Below are 15,609 nucleotides of genomic sequence, written 5' to 3'. Positions count from 1 at the left end.
GGAATGTTATATCCAGTTAAAAAGTGGTTTTAATTTTGGCATAATAATCTTTTTCACTCTCCAATTTTATATAAAAATAATTTTTATAATGTTTTTGAATTTTAAAAATTTAAAATTAATTAAAGGCTGATGTATCGTCCATGTATATGTTACATCAGTGAAGTTAAAAGACGTTAACTTCGTGATTTTTTTACAAGCTATAGGGCCAAATAAGTCATTATATATTTAATTTTTATTTTATTTTCTGAAATTTTAAATTTTAAAACTTTTGTTAAAATATTTGACATTCAAAACCATGAATTTATATTGAAGAATACATATTTTATTAAATAAATGGTTTTAATATGGATGAAGAAGTAGATGGAAATGTTTGGTCCACAACTTGGTTGAGATGCTTATAAATTCAATTCAATAATTTATACCCAAACATACATATATCTCATAAGCCAATATAAATCACATAAACAAACCCAGTTCACGCATTATTCAAAAACATCTAACTGAATTTACATGTTTTTATAAATAAAAATTAAAAATTTCTATTCTTCTCAATTTCGAAAAATTTAAAATATTTTAATCCTTATTAATCTCTCTCTCTCTCTCTATATATATATATTAAGATAAAATTTAATATATTTCTTTTGAAATTTTTAGATTTTAAAAAAATATATACAGTTTTCAAAATTTTCTAGAATCAAGACTAAACATGTTCAAGGTCCGGATAATCCGCCCAGCTCTATAGGCCCGGCTTGAACAATGATTTTTACACTTCAAGTAAGTTGGTTCGACCCAAGTTGGACCTAATCCATGGACACCTCTAATCAAGACCAATTTGATAGAATATGTAAACAATGAGAATTTAATTAGTTATTATAACAATTAAAATTATGTACAATTGACCAAAAATATTAATTGCTGTAATTAATTGTTCTTAATTTCTCATTCTCAAAATTGGCAATGATTAAATTATTTTAACTTTTTTAAAAAGGATCAATTTGCTTAATATTAAAATTAAAAAGACCAAAGAGATATTTTTATAAAAAGAAATAGTCTATATCAATCAAATATATGGAGTTGGAATAGTAATTTAATCCTTGAAAATGTATAAAATAAGAAACATAATATGTCCTTTAAAGAAAAATAATATGGTCGATTGAATCTTTTAACTCTACCGACATTGACATTTGTTGTTAATATATGATGGCGTGAGTTTGAGTATGTTGAAATACATCATCTCTTATTTATGGGTTGAGATGAGATATAGTGTAAAAAAAATCAAATATTATTAAAACATATAATGATTGTTCAAAAAATATAATAATATGAATAAAAGTATGCGCAATTTTAAAGAATTTTCATTTTAATCATTAAAACAAAATATTTGCAATTTGATGGCGGTCATTAAAAAAATTATCATTTTAGTCCGCTTTAAATCCTCACTCGACTTGTTAGTCAAATCTCATTCTTTGACCAAGGTCAAACTTTTGGACCAATCAAATTCTTTCATTCTTCTCGTTTTTCTTCTTCTCTGCCCAAGTTTTTCTTCCTTCACAGTTCACACCACTCTCCCACCACCGTCAGCTTTCTTACAAAGGTCACATTCCATCGATTGCCCCAACCAATCAAGATGCCATGGCTACAGCATTGCCAACTCCACCTAAACTCCTTTGCAGCTGAAAGCTCTGACCTTTACTGCTTCGCTTGCCATGTTTACTTCTTTTCTCATCTTTCCTCTTATTTTTCCTATCTCTGGCTTTTTCTTTAAATTTGTGCTTCCTACTGAGCTTTTTATCTGATCTCTCATGGTGCTAAACTCGGTTTTTGAAAAATAGAAGGGTTAAGTATTATATTTGCTTAATCTATTTTGAGTATCTACGGATGCTACTTGTGTCTGTTTGAATGCAAAAGCAAAATGGAATTGGATTTCGTTTTGTTACGTTTGGAGTAAGAAATGTTAACTTTGTTCATTTTCTGATTTTTTGCCTTTTTACGTGTTGTTTAATTGTTTTGGAGTTGCACAATTCTCACTGTATATAAGTGCAAAAGTCTGTGTATATTGTATGGTTTCTTATGTTATAAGAAGCCATGTCATTTTCAGAGCTGTGGGTTCCGCCGCAGCATCTATACATCCCAATAAAGTTCTCGGTTCGGTCCTACCTTCATTTTGGATTCTCATATTTCTAATAGAGTCGGTAGGTAAGTCAGATGACTTGGCTTTCTTTGCTGTAAATTTAATTTGGAAACACTAAATAATTTGAGAAAAGAAGATTTCAATGGGTTTCATGAAGAATGACTAGAAGAATAGGTGGGAGAATGGATTTGAAAGTTCTAATCTGGTGTGGGAAGCAGGACATGGAAGGGTGGTGTGGAGGGGAAAATATGGGTTAGGAAGAAGATGAGGAAAAAAATGGTGGTGTGATGTGCCAAGTCAGGATTTAACGTTTGGCGAATAAAATGAAAAAAAGAAAAATCTAACGGCAGTGACCAAATTATAAGAATTTTATTTTGAGTGATCAAAATGAAAGTGATTTAAAAGTTGAGTGATTAAGCAAGAATTTACCCCATGAATAATAGAGGTCGCATAAGTTGAACCAAATCCTTTTCTAACACCCTAGATGTTCTTTTCATCAAATTTTATACTTCTTTTCATGCAAGTGGCCTATTATAATACACCCCAATCTTGCCTCATCAAACCACCAAATATCGTACGGTCCACCCAATTCGCATCAACATCCCCCCCTGCACGTTAGCCCTTTCCACTCTCCCCTGCTAACTTGCACCACTTCGGTTGATCAAAACCTAGCTTTCTCTCTCTCTTCTTTGCCGCTTTGTCAAAACTAATGTCAAGATTTTCAAGCGGCTTCAGGCGGTTCACCAGGTTTTAATTTTTTTCCCTTTTCCAATTTCTTTGATAGATTTTTTCAAGCAAAAAGATTCGAACTTTTTCCCTAAACTTTGGAGTTTTATGTAGTTTCAATTGAAGGAAAAGTAGGAAACAAGAGAAACCCATGTTGGAAACGTGTTAGAACAATGGAATCTAGTGGCTTTGAGAGTTGGTTTTTTGTTAATTTTCGTGCCTTTTACTCCATGAGCAATGTATGTTAAAGGTTAATGATTTGATTGGTTTACGTTGTTCCTTGTTGTTTAGAATTTTTGTTGTAAATGGGAAATGTGGAAATACCAAAATGGCTTAAACGGTTGCCATTGGCACCTGAATTTCGGCCAACTGATACCGAGTTTGCTGACCCTATTGCATATATATCAAAGATTGAGAAAGAAGCTGGTGCTTATGGCATATGTAAGATTATCCCACCGTTGCCTAAACCATCAAAAAGGTATGTCTTTAACAACTTGAATAGGTCACTGTCCAAGTCTCCGGAATTAGGAAGTGATGTGAATATTGGTTCTGTTTCGAATTTTGGGGATAGTGGTGGTGATGTGCGGGAAAGAAGGGCGGTGTTTACGACTCGGCATCAGGAGTTGGGACGGAGTGGGAAGAGAATGAAAGGGGTGGTTAGTAGTCCACAATGTGGTGCTCAGAAACAAGTGTGGCAAAGTGGAGAGATTTATACGTTGGAGCAGTTTGAGTCCAAGTCGAAGACTTTTGCAAAGAGTTTATTGGGTCTGCTTAAGGAGGTATCACCGTTGCATATTGAGGCGTTGTTTTGGAAGGTGGCTTCAGAGAAGTCTATATATGTGGAATATGCTAATGATGTCCCTGGATCAGGTTTCGGGGAACCAGAGGGTCAATTTCGGTATTTCCATAGGAGGAGGAGAAAGAGGATGTCGTACCGGAGGGAAAACTCTGAATGCAGGAAAGATGAGATTGATGCTGTAAATAATTCACAAATGGTTGAGATTAACAATACTTCTGTTAAAAGTGATCCAGATACACGTGTAGAAACACCCAAGTCATCTACTACATTGTCAGCCATTGCATCAGATGTAAATTCTCACTCTAAAAGAAAGAGTGGAAATGCTAGTAATGATATGGAAGGTACTGCAGGTTGGAAGCTTTCAAATAGTCCTTGGAACCTTCAAGTGATTGCTCGCTCAGCTGGCTCACTTACACGATTTATGCCTGATGATATTCCTGGTGTTACTTCTCCCATGGTTTATATTGGCATGTTGTTTAGCTGGTTTGCATGGCATGTTGAAGACCATGAGCTTCATAGCATGAATTTTCTTCATACTGGTTCTTCAAAGACTTGGTATGCTGTTCCTGGAGATCATGCATTTGCTTTTGAGGAGGTTATCCGCGCCGAGGCTTATGGTGGAAACATCGACCGCTTAGGTATGTCACTTTTTGTTATTGTATATTAGGTTGTTGAGCATTACCTCTGGGTGGGATTTAAGAACAGATTGCATGATTTTGTTTCATGGCTTACAGATTATAGTAGATATTTTATTGGACTTTCTAGTCTGGAATTGTTTATCTCTCACCAATCATAGAATTTGTGGGAGGCTTATAAAATTGTGATTTTGCTAATTCTAGAATGTTTAGAATACCTCCCTTGAGTGAAACATTTGACATCTATCAGAATTTAGTTGATTATTGCAACTTTTATATCTTTCTTGTAACTCAGTTTCAGTTTCCTTTATTGCCAGCTGCTCTGTCATTATTGGGTGAGAAGACAACTCTTCTATCACCTGAGTTGATTGTCGCATCTGGCATTCCTTGTTGCAGGTGAGTTGATCTTATTCTTTTGAAAAATTTTATCCTCAGTCTCCCCTGATCCCCTAATGATATTGAACTCGCAGATGTGAGGATGTTAATGTCCCATTGTTGGAAAACTTTTTGAGGCTAGCTTTGTACTACAGAGTCTGTCATTTGGTGTTGTCTTCTGAATCATTTGAAGTCCTATTTATGTTTATTGTGTTGTTTCTTTAGGTTAATACAGAATCCTGGTGAATTTGTTGTGACTTTTCCGAGAGCCTACCATGTAGGATTCAGCCATGGTAATTTCTTTGTTGTTAATTTTCAAGTTTTCAAGAATTTTATCGATTGTCGAACTACTTACTGGGGATCTAATACATGCTCATTTATGTTTTATTGACTATTAGAAGCATGAAATACAAATTGTGCAAATATTAAATGAATGTGTCAGTTCTTCAACGGCATAACTCATCAAGAAAACTAGGTTTTTTCTCCATTTCCTTTTGGAATAGGCAGACATTTTAGCCTGACATGATATTGTAAGAATGAACGGTTAGGTTCTAATATGGGTAAATTATCCGAAAATGATAGGCATGACATAACAAATGTGCTGATACTTGCGAAAATTTGGGGCTCCATATGGGATTGATGAGTTTCACTCCTCTGACAGTTTTGGAAATTAATGATTATCATAATTATGAGAATAATAGCTTTCTTTTTTACTTTTAAAATTTCTTCCTTCGGGAGAAGAATAAGAAGGGAGTGGATAGGGAAGGATTTCATTGCTAAAGCATTTTGGTCCGGGTTGGGTGCAGGAGGAGTCTATCTAGTAACCATGATCAAGCTGTTGATGATGGTGATCTCATTAACGAGTATGTTAAGAAGGTATTCAAAATGAGTTCTGAAGTAGGACTTCTTACTTGCAAAGATCCTTATAACGTATGTGATTTTACCCAGGAATAGAATTAGGACCAACTAGAAGCTATCAGTCTGGATCTATAATACATAAACCACCAGTCCACCACAATGTAGAGAGACCTTTCAGTGTGGTCATCGTGAACCTACATCTGAAAACTGTCTCAGACTATGTTGCTCCAACTCTTCATTATTCTTGAAGTACCAATGTCTAATGCATATCCACACATTCATATGGGTACATGGTCCTCCTAGGACCCTCTAAATACATTGAAATCTATGAAAAAATTGAACATGCATTTACCATAGACTTTGTTCTCTCATTCTAATTCTCATCAATTGTTGTGGTCAATTGTTTTACTAAACAGGTTTTAACTGCGGGGAAGCTGCAAACTTTGGAACTCCACAGTGGCTTCAAGTTGCTAAAGATGCTGCTGTTCGTAGAGCAGCTATGAACTATCTTCCAATGCTTTCTCATCAGCAGCTGTTATACCTTTTGACGATGTCGTTCATGTCAAGGTCAGTTTGTAAGCAAACCATGGACTGAAGTTATGCTATACCTGTTTTGGAAATTTGGCACTATGAAGATTTATACTGTTAATATTCCTTAGCTCATTGGATAAGGATTGCCTGTGTTAGATAGCATGTCAGGAATTGCAGCAAGGGGCCTATAGGCTGCTATTTCTGTTTGTAATTTTAAGTTGATAAATTTAAGGCTTGGTATAGTAATCTGCTATGTTGCTCTGATTCTATGCCTCTTGAAGTACTTGTGTTCGATACTCGTGTTTTTAGTTTTTAAAACCATCTTTAACCAAAATTATTGCATTACTTTTGTTGAAATGGTTTAATCAACTGCAGTTATTCCATAATAACCCACCAATTATGCCATCTTTTTTTAGAACAATTTTAGACACAAAACAAATTGCAATTTTAGTTTTTCGAACAATCTATAACCAAAATTGTACCATCCGTTCTTTTAATTTCATCAAGCTTAATGAAAATAGAATTCTCCATAAATTTTTGTAGTGCTTTGGTAATATCTATTGAGCTGTCTCGTTGTTTCTCAAGTTTGTTTCACTTAATTTGTTTTCATTCCAGGGTACCAAGATCCTTGCTACCTGGTGCTCGCAGTTCTCGTTTGAGAGACCGCTTGAAGGAAGAACGAGAGGTGTTAGTAAAGAAGGCTTTTGTAGAAGACTTGTTGACCGAAAATAAATTGTTATCTCTTCTTCTTAAGAGAGGATCGACTTATCGTGCAATAATGTGGGACCCTTTGTTACTTCCTTATACGAGCAGAGATTCTGAATTGCCCAGCAGAACTGCTACAGATTCTACAATAATGCAAGAAAATGTTTCTGATATTCATGGTGAAGATAAATCTGATCAAAAGAATCTCTTAGATGAGATGTGCTTCTACATGGAAAATCTGAACTATTTATATTCGAATGATGATGATTTGACTTGCGATTTTCAAGTTGATTCGGGGACATTGGTTTGTGTTGCTTGTGGAATTCTGGGTTATCCATTTATGTCTGTGGTACAACCATCTGAGGGAGCAGCAATGGAATTTCTACCTGTGGATCATCTTTCTAGTCAAGGTCCAACAGTCTTGGTACCTAAGAATGCCCATTCTTGCCCTATTGAGGGCTCAGTTTCAGGTAAGGGACCTTTACTAATTATCTGTTTCTCGTGTTCAGCATCACTTCATTTTTTACTTTATGTTGTTCTTCACTCTAACTGTCAGATACGTAGTTGGATTATTGTCCTGTAACTTAAAGATCTGTTGCCATAAAAACTTGGAACCTATGTTGCTCTTGTTCTTCATTTTTCTTAAAGTACCCATGTCCAACATGGATGTCCAATGCATATCCAGACTTGGATATGGCAAGTGTTGTGATTTTCTCTATATTCAGGTTCCTGGAAGAGAGTGGGTTATTTGCCAATGATGCTATAGTAGTTTTCATGGAAGAAATTGAAGGGATTTAATTGTTTGCTTCCCCATTTTTTCGGGCATCTGGAGTGATAAGTTAATCTAGTGCTTTGTTCTGCAGACAATCTCAATCATGTTCTGGATCTATCTCTTCCTTCCAAGCAGGCGGCATTACCATCAATAACCAAGTTTTCCGATGGATGGGACACCTCTAATAAATATCTGAGACCTCGGGTTTTCTGCCTGGAGCATGCTGTTCAAGTTGAGGAGCTTTTGCAGTCCAAAGGTGGAGCAAAAATGCTGGTAATTTGCCATTCAGGTAAGATTGAGTTCAAATCTGTCTGCCCCATTTTTCTATACATCAAATTAGTTGATCTACATTTAGGCTACGTTTCCATTGTTATCAACAACCTGTCAAAAAGTAGAAAAGAAAAACGAACCCGTGGGGGGTGAGTACCCATTCCTAACACCCGTTTTTTTTCTGAGTCATATTCTGACACAAGTATGGAGATATGATCCTCTAAAGGTCCTCCAAATAGATGGAAATTTATAAAAAATTGAACCTATCCGTGTTGGACTCATACCCGTATCTGATACACCGAAGTCCCTTATCTGTAAATATTTTCTACTATCTGATGTGCAACCATTTCTTATATTTGATTCTTTGTTGTAGTCTTGAATTAGTTCTTACTTTTTTTCTCTGATCTGTTAGATTATCAGAAGATAAAGGCAAATGCAATACCTGTTGCGGACGATATTGGTATCCCTTTTAATTACAATGATGTTCCACTAGATGCTGCATCTGAAGAGGATCTAAATTTGATCAATTTTGCAATTGATGATGAACATGATGAAATTCAGGAAGACTGGACCTCCAAACTTGGTGTTAACTTGCGATACTGTGTCAAAGTCCGAAAGAACTCTTCGTTTAAGCAAGTTCAGCATGCACTACCATTGAGTGGTCTTTTCACCGATAAATATAGCAGTTTGGAGTTATTTAACATCAAATGGCAGTCGAGAAAATCTCGTTCAAAAGGCAAGTTAAACCACCCATCACCTTCTAAACCATGTGAAAGCGTTGAAATGAAAGTAGATGAAATAATGATGGAAAAACTTGATAGCGACATTTCTAAATATGGGCAGAAAATTATTCAGTATTCGAGAAGGAAAAAAAGAAAATCAGATTATTCAACTGGAGGTGGTGGGGGTGTTGAACTGTTGAAGAATGACTTGCCAAGAGAAGATTCGGCTGCTTCAATTCAATTTCTTGATAAACATGGAGGAAATAAATCCAAGATAAATGCCAGAAGTGAGTCAATTCAGGCACAGCTTGAGGTCCCAACTACCTCAGTTGTACAAAGGGACCAGAACAGAATTGTGGAGGAAACGGGTCCAGATGATGAAGCTCAGAGTTTGATAGCCTGTGCTAGTTCTATAAAGAAATGTGAGAACAAGCTTATGGAAAGGAACAGTGAGAATGGTGAGATTTCTCCTGCTGAAAAATGTTCTAAATTCTGTCTTGTTGCGGATGGTGAAGTGTATTTGGAAAATACTGCCACTGCTACCAAGGTTTGCAACCCAGTTTCTGAACAACAGAGTGATGAACCAACTTCCAGGTATGGTTTGATAAATGGTAACTCAGCAAGTTCACACTCTGCTCAGCGATGTGCTGGAAGATACAATCAAGGATTGGAGGACATAACTGTTCCAAAATTTTCTATAAACGGAGGGGCTTTTTCAGGTATGACGTCTGAGAACGAAGTGCAGCAAGGAACTGAAGCTACCAGCAGAAATAACTCCGAGGTGATTATAAGATCTGAAGTTCCAAAGGTGCCCTTTGCTGCGGCAGATTCATGTGACGGTACAGTTTCCCAGAATAAAGCACAGAAGCAGGAAATCCAGATTAATGCAAGGAAGGAAGTACTTCTATCTGGTTCTTTCACGTCAGCAGGCATTGATCATCAGTCTACTGATCTCTCTGTGGAAGAATACTCCACAATTTCCAAGAATCCTGGTGCCGAAGAAGACTGTCATACTGATGTGGCCTTAGATGTTGAAGTGTTGCAAGAGATCCAAGCTACAAAAGGAACTGGTGGGGATGAAGTTATAACTTGTTCCGATTTGCCAATCCTAGAAAAGCAGCCTACTCCTGTTATGATGGAAGCTTGCTCCGAGATTCAGCAGGATAGCAGTTCTTCAAAGAAACTGTGTGTTGGTGCAACTGCAGATGCTGACAGCCATGAAAATGACCCTAATAGATATGAAAAGAATGAAGAATCTGCTTCTTGCTGTCATACACCTATAAATCAGACAACTATCCCAATCCAAAAGTACTCAAGAGCTCATAGAGAAACTTGTGCTACTGTGAATGTAAATGATGGCACGGATGTTTGTTCTTCTGTAGAGAATGGAGATCTCGAGTCTGCTATGGTAAATTGTAAATCAAATGCCATGGGACGAAAGAGGAAGAGAGAATTGGAGGAAACATGTCAAAAGGTTGGCAGTGATGGCTTTATTAGAAGTCCATGTGAAGGGTTGAGGCCAAGGGCTTGGAAAGATGCAACCAGCAGTTTTGATGCAGACAAAGCATCCTCAGAGGGGCTGCAGACAAAAGAGACGAGGAAACCTTCAACTCATGCCCATAGGAAGATAATAATCGAAACAGGGTCTCATGGATGTGACCTGGAAGGCTGCCATATGAGTTTCAAGACAAAGGAAGAGTTGAGGTTGCACAAACGCAATCGGTGTCCGTACGAAGGCTGTGGAAAGAAGTTCCGTTCCCACAAATATGCAGTCCTTCATCAACGAGTCCACGATGATGATAGGCCCCTCAAGTGCCCATGGAAAGGTTGTTCCATGTCATTCAAGTGGGCATGGGCTAGGACCGAGCATATACGGGTGCACACTGGAGTACGCCCGTATAAGTGCAAGGTTGAAGGCTGTGGCCTTTCTTTCAGGTTTGTGTCTGATTTTAGTCGGCATAGACGAAAAACCGGGCATTACATTGACTCTTGAGCCTGGAAGTTTGTCATTATAGTTGGGTTTCATCTGTCACGCACAAGGTTATCGGTTCCGGGGCCGTAACAGTTCTACCGGAATCATGTACAAACTCAAAAATTCTGATTAGGCATAGTTTAGGCAGTAAACTGATCCCTTTTGTAGATTGGCATTCTCCAATCATTTGAATGCTTTTAAAAGAGTGGAAAATCTTCTTAGCTTCTGTTTTCTGTGGATTGTGCTACTATGGCAATCCCTTTGTGTAGAAATTACTCTTTATGTTGTTTCAATTCTTTAAATTTCTTGAAGCACTCGTAATTTATGTCAAAAACACATTAAAATAATAAATTCAAAAAGAGAAAAATTTAATTATTTTAAGCATTATATTTCATTTCAAAACCATTCGATAAACAAAAACAAAAAAAGTTTAAAAGAATTGGATATAAAGTCTGCAAGAGTAATCAGAACCCTGTTTTGATAGCAAAAAGTATCAGTATATCCGAACAACAAAAACCCATAGAAATTCAACATTCCACAACTCTGAAACTAAAACTTTGCATAACAAGCAAATACAAATATAAACCGAAGAAGCGAATCTTTCAGTCTTTGGCTGAGAATCCGACTAAAATAAACACTGAAAAATCCTTTTTATTTCCTCATCAGTAAGCTCACACAAAACAGCTAAACATTTGCATTTTGATAAGCTTGAAGAGCATCACCCGTCAGCCTGCAAATCCTCCATTCAGGCAAAACTTTAGCACCCATTTGTTCATAAAACGTAATGGCATTTACATTCCAATCCAAAACCACCCATTCAACTCTCCCGTACCCCATTTTCACCGCCTGCTTCGCCACCGCCGACAGCAACATTTTTCCAAACCCTTTCCTCCGGTAGCATTCCCTGACGAACAAATCCTCAACGTAAAACCCTGGTTTCCCTAAAAATGTCGAATAGTTTGGGAAGAACAAAACGAACCCACCGATTATAACTTGCTGGTCCCCGTAATAGATCGAGAAGGTATCTTTTTCGGGGTCGTTTACGGGGATGTCGAGGTTGAATGTCTTTTCTATGGGAGTGAAAGAAGAGGAAGGGGAAAGAAGGGGAGGAATGGGGGAAGAGGAAAGTTCGAGTAGAAAAATTGTGAAGGAATGGAAAGGAGGGGAGAGGAAAAGGTTGGAAGATAGGGAGGATTCGGTGGCGGAACAGAGGTGGGACAGCCGCTCAAAGACGGCCATTTGGTGGATTAGTTTGTGGATGAAAGGGACGTCTGAAGGGGTGGCTAGGCGGATCCTGGTGAAGACGGGGTGGCCTATCGGGGTTGTTTCAGGTGCTGCCATGGAAGGTTCAGGGGCGGCGGATGGTGGTGGCGGTGGAGCTGCAGCGGCCATTGGATTTGGAGGTGCTTGTTTGTGAGGGAAAGAGATGAAAATTTGGGAGTTTTCGAGAGAATGCGAAGTGGGAATGAAAGATGGAGTGGGAGGTAGAGAAGAATTTTATAGGAGGGGTTTTTGTGGTAGGAATGTAATTTGTGTGGAAATGGAAGGGTATTTGTCTCAAGGATGGTTTTTTAAATAAATATAAAAAAAAATAGAAATTGACACACTTAGTAGCGTTTATAAAGTGATATTTGAGCGTCTTTTTTATAATACTTTGTTTGAGCATATTTTTACTAAATTTTTAATAAGAAATAATATAATTTATTTTAATTTAATTATAAAAAATATATATTTAAAATTTTTCTAATATAGATGTTTTAATTATCGTTTAGGATAATGCTTTATCTAAAATAAAAGAAAAGTTGGGGCAGAGTAGATGGCGAAACTGGGGAAGGCCACATCCTCTTGGAATACAACTCTTTGACAACCATCCTGCTTTCCGCCACATTTTCAACAACGATACCTTCCTTACTAATCTGCACATACTTTAGTTTTTCAGGTTTTTGCCTCTTTTATTATTATTATTATTATTAATATTTCACATAATTCAATACTTTTTAATAATAACAGTTTTTGCATTTTTTGCAATTTTGGAATTTAATTTTTATATTTTTATTTTCAGAAATTTATTCTCTCTATTTTCATATTTCAAACTTAAAGTACAACTGTTAACATTATTGATTTTTTAAAAATTTGTTAGTGTGACATTTTGAAATAAAAAAACTCAATTGTTGATCATGTAATTAAAAATGACTTAATATGAATTTAACAAAAATAATCATAGTATTAACAATTGGACATTCATTTTAAAATATAAAAGTGTGTATAATAAATTATAAAAATACATATTTTCAATTTTTATTTTTGAATTTTTAAAATAATTTCATTTATTTTAGAATTTATTATAATTTATGATTTTTGAATTTTTGATGTATTTTTTCAATATTTGTATTAAGTTTAACTTACATAATGTATTGTATTAAGAGTTAAATTTAAAGTAGGTTCAAATTAACATAATATATACACCAATTAAAAAAATCATGTTTTTTTATTAGTTATTTAACTACTAAATGACTAAAAAATACAAGCTCAAATAATTGTAAAAATAAATAATAATTTTTCATAATTGAGTGATGAAATCAAAATGTACACATAATTAAGGAACCAACTATATAGTTTATCTAAAATAAATCCATGTTCTAATTAGAGTTGTTCATGAACTGGGTTAGGCCTTAACAAAATTTTAGGCCCGACTGATAGGCCCAACCCAGAAAATCGGCACTATTTTTTGCTCAAGTTAATTTCTTGAGTCTATATTTTTGTCAAAAATCTCTCATTTTTTGAGCGGCTAGTTCTAATCTCAAAATCATAATTATGTAACAACTCAATTTTCAGTAGTGTCGGAAACAGTGATTTGGGATCATTAAATCCGCCAAGTAGGCTTGAAAATTTAATAAATTAATAATTATGGGTCAAATGTGAATTTAGAAGAATTTTTGAATTAGTGAGTTTTGTGATTTAAAAATAATTTAATTGGTAAATTGGGTCTAAAACGAGATATCGAGATCTCGAATTCATAAGCCGAGCCATAAATATTTTTATAAATATTTACGGAGTGTCAATATTACAGGAACTAGCAAGTTATAATCGGTGGGTTTGTTTTGTTCTTCCCAAACTACTCGGCAGACAATTAATTAAAAAAGACTAAATTGAAAAGATGCAAAATTTGCTAAAATGATTAAATAGCTCAAATAATTAAATAAGGAAGGACTAAAAGAGTAAATGGACCAATTTAAGTGGCTGAGGCGGCATAATGTTAAAAGAAATCAAAGATTTTTATGTATTTAAGGACAAAATTGAAATTACAATAAAGTTTATGTGGCCAAAATTTATTTTAAGGATTTCAAGACCATTTCTTCTTCAAATTTCAGTCAAACACAACCATGGAAGAGGGTTTTGAATTGGTCTTTCATATTCTAGCTTCAAGTAAGTTCAATTTTTTCTTTTTTTCCTTCAAATTTTTATATTTTTGGACTTTTACAATTAGGTCCAACTTGGTATTCTATTAGTTTTTGATTTTGTTGAAAGTTTTGGAAGATACCATTGATAAGTTCATATGATTTTTGTTATTTGATGATGAAATTGAGATGTTAATGGATGTTTAAAGAATTTTATTAAAGAATTTTGGATGAAAACATGTTTTAGGGATTAAATTGAAAAAGTATTGAATTTGTGGAAAATTATGAAATTTCATGGAATTCATGGGCTGTTATTGACATGTATGAGAATGATTAGGCTTGGAACAAGGATTAAATTGTAAGAGTTTTATTTTTCCTAGTCTAGGGATGAAATTGTCATGTATTAAAAGTTTAGGGTAAAATAGTAATCAATATTTTGCATTAAAACAGTTTTGGGCAGCAGCAGTAGTCTAATTTTAAAAAATCACCAAAAATTGTGGGAATCGAATTAGAAGATGAATAAATATGAAATTAAAGCTTAATGAGTCTAGTTTCTCATAGAAGAAACGGTGTAAGTAATGAAATTGTAAATTATGAGATATAATAAATTTTGTGAGATAATGTCATAATGATTTCGGGTTTCTCTGTTCTGACTTTGGAAAATCATCAAAAATTGGAGAAAAATAGTTAGGAGTTTAAATTTATATGTTTAAATTCTTGATGAGCCTAATTTCAAGAGAAACAAACGGGAACATCATCCAAATTCTTTGCTAAGAGATAATTAATTTTTAGTAAGCAAATGTCAAAGTTGTCAAACAGCAGAACAAGGATAAATTTGAAGATTTTACTGCACTAATTGGTTGAACTAAAAATTCTGAAATTTTTATGGTAGAAATATATATGAATCTAGTTTCAAAAACATTAAGCGGATCTTAATTTAGAGTACTGTAGCTCAAGATAAAGATAATTTAGTGACTATGACACAGATTGACAGCTTTGAATATATATGAGTAAATAGTGAGATTATAGATAATGTTACTTATGAGCGTGTTATATACATTAGGGATGTGGAATGGAGAGGAGGAAGAGGAAAACATATGAATGACTTGTGTATAAATTGGTCATATGCCCGATTATAACCGATAAACGTTGAATTATAAATGACTCGAATTATCCAAAAATGTTCTGTAATCTCCGGTAATGCCTTGAAACCCTATTCTGGCGATGAATATGGGTTAGAGGTGTTACAAATTAAGAGGAAAATCTTATCACTAGAAAATTCTCTATTAAATTATGAAAGAATCAAGCTTTTGTATTTATTAATTTTAATTATTAGTAATCAATTTAAAAATACTTGAATTAAAATAATTATGTAAAATATTATTGGCATAATGATAAATATAGCCTTTGACTTTTACATCTTTTGTCATTTTGGTCCTTATTTTTTAAGTTAAATTTGGTCATTAGCCTTTCAAAAAAAAGTTGAATCATCTTTCTTTTAAACGAAAATATTAAATAAAACATTAATTTATTTATGATGTTGGTGGCGAAGTTATAAAATTTTTAGGAGGGTCGGAACCGAATTATAAAAATTTTGGGAGATCAAAATGTAATTTTATCATATATTAATTTATAATTCCATCATTATGAACGGACTATATAGAATATTTTTTATATTTTGGGGCCTAAAGTGTAATTTTACCATAAATTAAGTT

At 34.6% G+C, this 15,609-nt stretch overlaps 2 protein-coding genes across 2 annotated transcripts; one reads left to right on the top strand and one right to left on the bottom strand.

Annotated features, from left to right (window-relative positions):
• Positions 1-2,410: 2,410 nt before the first annotated feature.
• On the top strand, positions 2,411-10,810 carry LOC105770944 (lysine-specific demethylase ELF6). Its single transcript, XM_012592323.2, has 7 exons — positions 2,411-4,294; positions 4,609-4,687; positions 4,892-4,959; positions 5,941-6,091; positions 6,671-7,230; positions 7,624-7,821; positions 8,215-10,810. Exons 1-7 carry the CDS (start codon positions 3,163-3,165, stop codon positions 10,515-10,517), a joined length of 4,491 nt encoding a protein of 1,496 aa, XP_012447777.1. The 5' UTR covers positions 2,411-3,162; the 3' UTR covers positions 10,518-10,810.
• Positions 10,811-10,942: 132 nt separating this feature from the next.
• On the bottom strand, positions 10,943-11,975 carry LOC105770945 (probable acetyltransferase NATA1-like). Its single transcript, XM_012592324.2, has one exon. It carries the CDS (start codon positions 11,886-11,888, stop codon positions 11,181-11,183), a length of 708 nt encoding a protein of 235 aa, XP_012447778.1. The 5' UTR covers positions 11,889-11,975; the 3' UTR covers positions 10,943-11,180.
• Between the last annotated feature and the right edge of the window lie 3,634 nt (positions 11,976-15,609).

The sequence above is a fragment of the Gossypium raimondii genome, chromosome 5 (genome assembly GCF_025698545.1).
Source record: "Gossypium raimondii isolate GPD5lz chromosome 5, ASM2569854v1, whole genome shotgun sequence".
NCBI classification, from domain to species: domain Eukaryota; kingdom Viridiplantae; phylum Streptophyta; class Magnoliopsida; order Malvales; family Malvaceae; genus Gossypium; species Gossypium raimondii.
This window is presented reverse-complemented; position numbering and strand designations above follow the sequence as displayed.